This window comes from Canis lupus, chromosome 5 (genome assembly GCF_048164855.1).
Source record: "Canis lupus baileyi chromosome 5, mCanLup2.hap1, whole genome shotgun sequence".
Lineage (NCBI taxonomy): Eukaryota > Metazoa > Chordata > Mammalia > Carnivora > Canidae > Canis > Canis lupus.
In genome coordinates, this window is record NC_132842.1 from 48,493,801 (window position 1) to 48,500,494 (window position 6,694).

The following is a 6,694-nucleotide window of genomic DNA, read 5'->3' on the forward strand; positions in this document are numbered from 1 at the left end:
AGGTCTTCTGAATGCTCTTCCAGACATATCTTGGGCCATAATTGAACATGTGTCAGTTTCTCCTTGAGTATAAAGTACACTTCATGATTGAATATGGTAACTGGCTCACTATTCATAGTTCCCCACTCCCTCCCTTTTAGTGCCTGTTTCTAAGCAGCAAAGTTGTGGTTCAGTGACTTCTGTCTGGATAATATGAAAACAGGGCACCCAGCCAATTCTGATGAGCTAACTATTTCCCTAAATTATCATGCCTAAGCAAAGGGCCCCAAACCTGCTGTTCAACACTTATCATTGGATCTGGGGGATGGGCTATGCTCAGGCATATCATCAAATAGCTGAAATTTTACATCTAAGATTGTCAAGCAGTGAAAATTGGCATCCTTAGAAATGACTGACATTCCCCTGCCTCATTTCTGCTACACTGAGTTAGGTAAAGAAAAAAAAAATTCACCTTCACTCTTCTTACAGATTTCTTGCTGAAGACCCATGTGACAGGACTATAAATTTTCACCAGAAATTGATGGGAGAATGGACCCTTCAAAGTGCCTAGAAGACTTTGCAAAAGGTCCCAATTAACAGAATGCAGCTAACACCTCAAAAAATAAAATAGAATAAATGTTGCAGTGGGAGTGAATCTTGCTCGGAGTGCTGTGTTGTTGGCTGATTGCCTGGCAAGAGTGGTGGCCAGGACTTGCCAGCTGGCTGATCCACACGCCTGTAAAGGATGCGGTCAGCTTACACCTTGGCAAACTATGATTTTGATGGAAATCTTAGAGGTCGGCAGGCGTTCTCCCTCATAAAGTGCACTATCAGGTCATTGCTTTTGTGTGAGTGAAGAAAATATCCTGATGGCCAGGATTAGTGGGACCAGGTCGGGACTCTGCTCCAAGGGAGAGTTCATTGCTGGATCAGAATAGATCTATATCCTAAAGGAGACACAGGGTGTAATTGAAGGTGGCGCATTCATCCCCAAAATCCCCATGTTAAACCAGTCAGGCCACTGAAGCAAACCAACTGGCTCACCAACAACACACATCTTCCCACGAGTTCCACTCAGCAACCAGTTCGTCAAACAACTCCAAAGCCACTGTTATCCTATCCTTTAATATTTACTCATATTAATGTGTGAGTAGTTGTGTCGCTTGTTTCTTTTGTGTAGAGCTGAAGACAGAGATCAAGGGTAACCATTCTAGTAGCCCCCACAATGGCTAGCTTAGCATTTTTCACATGGAGGCATTCAATGAATGATAGAACTGCAAAAGGAGCTTCCTTTGTCCAGAGTCCATACTGAAAACTTATAAACTCTTTCAAAAAACTGACAAAATCTTTCTCAATTTCCCAGATGGATTTATTTTTTTGAAATTTATTAAAAACTGATTTTAATATTTATTTTTTTTAAATCAAACACACAAGAATAGCTAGAAAAAAATACCGTGAACAAGTTTAAAAACCAAATACAGACTCGGAAAAGCATTTGCAAGACTGTAGATGTGAATAACAAAGGGTCAATATCCTTAGTCTATAAGAGTGGACAAAGAATGTGATCTGGGAATTTACAAAATGAGAAATGACTATTCAACATATGAAAGCATTTTCAACCTTCCTAGTAACCAAAGAATACAAATGGAATCAGATACCTCTTTTCATCTATCATATAAAGAAAAACCTGAGTTGTACTAGATGTGGGTTATTTGACTGTACTAGATGTGGGTTATTTGACACTTTCACGCACCACCCATGGCAATGCAAAATGAAATGACCTTTCTGGAAGGCAAATTGTCAATGTATATTTAAAGGTGAAACTCTATGACCTGCAGAAATTCATCCCAATTGAATGACTGCCTCCCAGATAAATATGTAAAGATCTGTATAAGCAAACCAGAAGAGCTTAAATGTTGAACAACAGAAGATTAATCAAATGAGATAAACTACACCCATCATGTAGCCATTAAATTGGTAAAATTCATATTTATTAGTTGGACTAGAAAGACATTTAAAACATATTAAGAAAAAAAGCAGGCCACAGAAAAGTATGATCAAGTTTTTGAAAAACATATTTATACATATACACACATCTGTTTATATTTACACACATGCACACAAACATATAGGTTTAGCTCTGTAAGATAGCTGTGATTTACACCTTCCTCAGTGTTGTTTTCCTATGAAAAGATTGATTGAGCTTAGCTCTGTGATAATAAATATAGGGTTTTGTTCAAACATACGTAAAGCTTTTATTTATTATTTATTTATTTATCTATTTATTTATTTTCAAGCCAAACATTTAAAATATTTAATATTAAAAATATTGGAGTATTAAATATTTAAACCAAACAAAAACCGAAGATTTAATTCAGCTGACAGAGGTTTGGACATACAGAAGAGTGTATCAGAGGAGAACTTCTACAGCTGCTTGCTTGATTAATGATGAATGTACTAATGGTTTTTTTTTTCCTTGCCAGAGATCAGACTGGATTAGGTTTTTAGACTTAAATATTAGTCAGTGTGAAATGTGAATATATACATATGCATGTAGGAATGGGGAGGTTGGATTAAAATGAAACCTAACAAGTCTTCCATGCTTCAGATTTGCTCCATTATAACTATATGCAATCAACCCTTGACTTATGCTGCACTGGATATTGGAGGATTATTTCAAGTCTGAGGTTGGTTGTACCGTTTCAAATATTTGGAGGAGGGGAAATTAATGGGGAAGTGAGGGAGAGTAACAAAACAGGAGGGAAAAACTATAAAAGGGTAGGGGGAAAAAGAATCTTTGTTTTAATGCCTTAGAAAATCAGTTGGTGGAGAATAGTTGAAAATTACTAAAGTTGAATATAGTAAATCAAATTAGCATTAGTATTTGTGAGTATGTGATTGTGAAAAGATGAGCTAAATGACTATCTAACTGTCTTTTCAAGACCATTGGTAATAGAATCAATTATGGTTCATTATTAACTATATTAACAGAAAATTAGCCTTACCAGCTCCTAAAAATATGAGGTTGTTATAATAGACTGTGGTCCCTTATCAGCATATGTAAAACTTAGAGGCTTATAAAGCAGCTCCCTTCCCAGAACTACACTAGATTAGATGATCAATTAATGGCTAAAATGTTATTGTATCTCTTTTTAATATTTCTTGTCAAAAACTTAAATGTTCCTGATTCAACTTGTGTTTCTATTTGAGTAATATAATTTGGTCATAATTGGTTTCATTTCGATTGTCTTTACATTTTGGGTACTTATTATCTTTTCTCTCACCCACTGGGAATGCCAAGTACCAATTTTTGCTGTTTAGCAAGTCAGTAAGGAGCTTCCCACTGAGTTCCTTAATTATTGTTAATTGAATATTGTAAATGGTTTTTCAGGATCACCGTCTTGGCAATCTATGTGACATTTTTCTCAGTTAGCAAGAGTTAAAGCACCAAGAATCCTTCTACCCCTTTCCATACAATCATCCTATCAAATAACCAGTTCCTATAAAAACTAGTCTCCTCTCTTCATATGTCAAGTCACATGCATGCTTCCTGTGGCACTTAGAACATGGGGACTACTCAACGAGTATTGAACAACAGCTGTCCTTTAAAATAGAATGATTCCCAGGTCCAGTATGTGAGGGAACATACCCTTTCACTTTCCAGAGCTCTTACCATGCCTCTCATTCAGCATGTCAGACCTGGTACTCTTAGGTAGAGTTCGTCCATTCTCACGTACCAGGACCAAGCTTTCTAGTGCTTTTTGCTGCTCTTTAATCAAAAGAAAGTAAAAAAAAAAAAAAAAAAAAAGTAAATAAAAAGGCTCAGAAGATCTGAGAATGTCAGAAATGCCACAGGCAAAAAACTGGAGAGTAGAAAAATCACTGAGCCAGCCTTCCTATGTCCTTCTTGCCTTACGATGAACAATAAAAAAGAAGTGAGAAATCTATGATGTGCCTTTTGAACTTTCAAACTGTGTCTCTGTTTTGGGGGGAGGCAAGTGGGTGAGGCTTCAATGTACTGAAGTTGTGTTGGAGGTTGGTTTTTAGCTACATGAAATCTTCCCTTTCTTAGTGATTTGTCTTCTTGCCTGGTCAATGAAACCTCAACCATCCTTAAGAGATCAGGACCAGAAGAAGCCTTAGGACATGATCTAGAGTCTTCTTTTCTATCACGGTGCCCTAGAAATTACCAGAAAGAGAGACAGAGCCTTTCCAACTAGGGCCCGGCAGAATGGCTCCCGCAAAGAAGGGTAGCGAGAAGAAGAAGGGCCGTTCTGCCATCAACGAGGTAGTGACCAGAGAATACACCATCAACATTCACAAACGTATCCATGGAGTGGGTTTCAAGAAGCGTGCCCCTCGGGCACTCAAAGAGATCCGGAAATTTGCCATGAAGGAGATGGGAACTCCAGATGTGCGCATTGACACCAGGCTCAACAAAGCTGTCTGGGCCAAAGGAATAAGGAATGTTCCATACCGTATCCGTGTGCGGTTGTCCAGAAAACGTAACGAGGATGAAGATTCACCAAACAAGCTCTACACGCTGGTTACCTACGTACCTGTCACCACTTTCAAAAATCTACAGACTGTTAATGTGGATGAGAACTAATCGCTGATTGTCAAATAAAGGTATAAAACTGCAAAAAAAAAAAAGAAAGAGAGACAGAGAGAGACAAAGAGTGATTGTCTCTTTGGAGGGGCAAGCTTCCTCAGGCTGGGCTAGTAATCCCTTTGAACATAAATGACATTTTCTGCCAGGACTTTTGCCTCGTATCTGGCCAATTGCTACTCAATTTGGCAGGTTTCAGGTGGAGATACAAATGCAAGGCCTACCTTTACTAATTTTCCAATGTTGAGTGCTCACTTCGGCAGCACATATACTAATTTTCCAATGTTGAGCTTTATGGACTACATGGTGATCATTCTGTCCATGGCTTTTTATTTTTCTATTCTTAGGAAAATAAGAATTTACATGTTTCTCAACTATTTGATCCTTGTTTATTATATATAGATTTTACAAGCCACCCCAAATCTTCTATGATAGATGAGTCAGAAGGAATAAGTGATTAAATGAATAAAATAATAATAATGTACCAAAGCTCAAGTTTAAGAGCACGTTTGCTAGTTCTGAAGAAGACCTGGTTATCATTACTTTTTAATTAGAGACAGCAATCAGAGCCTGCTTACACCACAGCCGTTTCTCACGAGAAATGCCCTAAACACACCCTTTTACTTCCCACCACTCGTTTGCTCCTAGGAATTGGACCAGAGGCAGACACCTGACCTGTGGGGAATCATTGCATTGGCTGGAAATGGCCTATCCTGTCACCTGGAAGCAACAGGTGAATGAGGCCAGGCAGATTCAGGCTTCAGGGAATTTAAAGGATAGGAAGAATGTGCTCAGTAGTAGGGGTGAGTTCAAACCAAAGGGTGTCCGTTATAACCGAGAGGGGCCTGAGAGCTGTACGGCCAGGCTGAGGGAGCAGAGACTGCAAGGAAGCCACGGAAGTGGGCAGGGGGGAGAAGAAAACACAGATCGGGCAGGATAGAGATGGGGAAGCCGAGGAGCCTGACCTGCCGTCCTTCCTGGAAGCTTCCACACCTGCTTCCCCTCCACGTGCCTTCTCCCGGTAAGTAAGCCTCCCGTTTCTCCAAGGAAACCCAACAGAACCTTTGTTGTTTGCAGCCAAGAGTCTCCCTGTGTGTCCAGGCATTTTCCCTTCTTCCTGTTTTTGCTCACTTGTAAAGTTTTGACCTGATCACTTTGGGCTTTTCCGTTTTTGCAAAAATATTAAAAACTGTTGTCTCCTAGAAAGATGTTTGGGAGCAGAAGTTTAAAAGTAGCCAACAGAAAGGGCCAATTATTCCCATTTCCTTGTCTCTAAATAAATACTGTATTAAAAACCCCTTAATATTTGGGAAAGGAGCTTCCCTTACTTCCTCCAACCGCTCGCTTGTTTTTCTTACAAACAGTGGAGCTCGTTTGCCGTGAGGCCCTGCTGTCTGATATTTGCATCCACTGGGGCTTTCTCCACGTTGTCAAGTTGCCTTGGATAGAAACTCTGGCTCCTTGACCTGACTTGGGGCTGGGACAAGCCCCCTGTCTCCACACATGCTTCCTTCTCCAGGGCTCAGTTCCCCACACGAGGCCTGTCTATCCGGGTGGAATGGGAGCAGCATGTCAGCCTGCCTCTGTATGTGACATGGAGCCTTTTTAAACTTTAAACATGGTCAAGCTGACTTACCGTGCTACAGAGAGATCCCAAGCTCTCCATCACTCCACCTCCTACAAAGAGAAGAACTGGTGATTAGCTTGATGGAAATGCAGACCCCATGGGGGTTCCACCACAATAGACATCTCTTAAGTCACCATGTCAGCCGCTGTCTTTCATTTCTCAGAGCCACCTCAGGCTTTTCAGAAATAAGGAGACCTTTAAACCCCTAATGCTTCTCATTTTCATCACTTTGGTATTCTTGGGGCCTAGAATACCTGTCACAAAGAATGCAAAATTTTAAATAATTCACAGATTTGCCAATGTTTCCTTTCTTTGGGGTGGGGGGAGGTGTCATCTTAATGACAGCATCGGCTACATAACCACTCAAGCCAGTTGTGCAAAATCCAGTTTGCTCATCAGCTGAAAATATCAGAAGGACTTTTCTTTTCTTTTTTTTTTTTTCTCGATAGTCACACAGAGAGAGAGAGAGAGAGAGAGAC

General features: G+C 39.9%; 1 protein-coding gene across 1 annotated transcript; it reads left to right on the forward strand.

The window, feature by feature from the left end:
• Nucleotides 1–4,187: 4,187 nt before the first annotated feature.
• Nucleotides 4,188–4,661, forward strand: LOC140633673 (large ribosomal subunit protein eL31-like). Its single transcript, XM_072826589.1, has one exon. It carries the CDS (start codon nt 4,211–4,213, stop codon nt 4,586–4,588), a length of 378 nt encoding a protein of 125 aa, XP_072682690.1. The 5' UTR covers nt 4,188–4,210; the 3' UTR covers nt 4,589–4,661.
• The last annotated feature ends 2,033 nt before the right edge of the window (nt 4,662–6,694 follow it).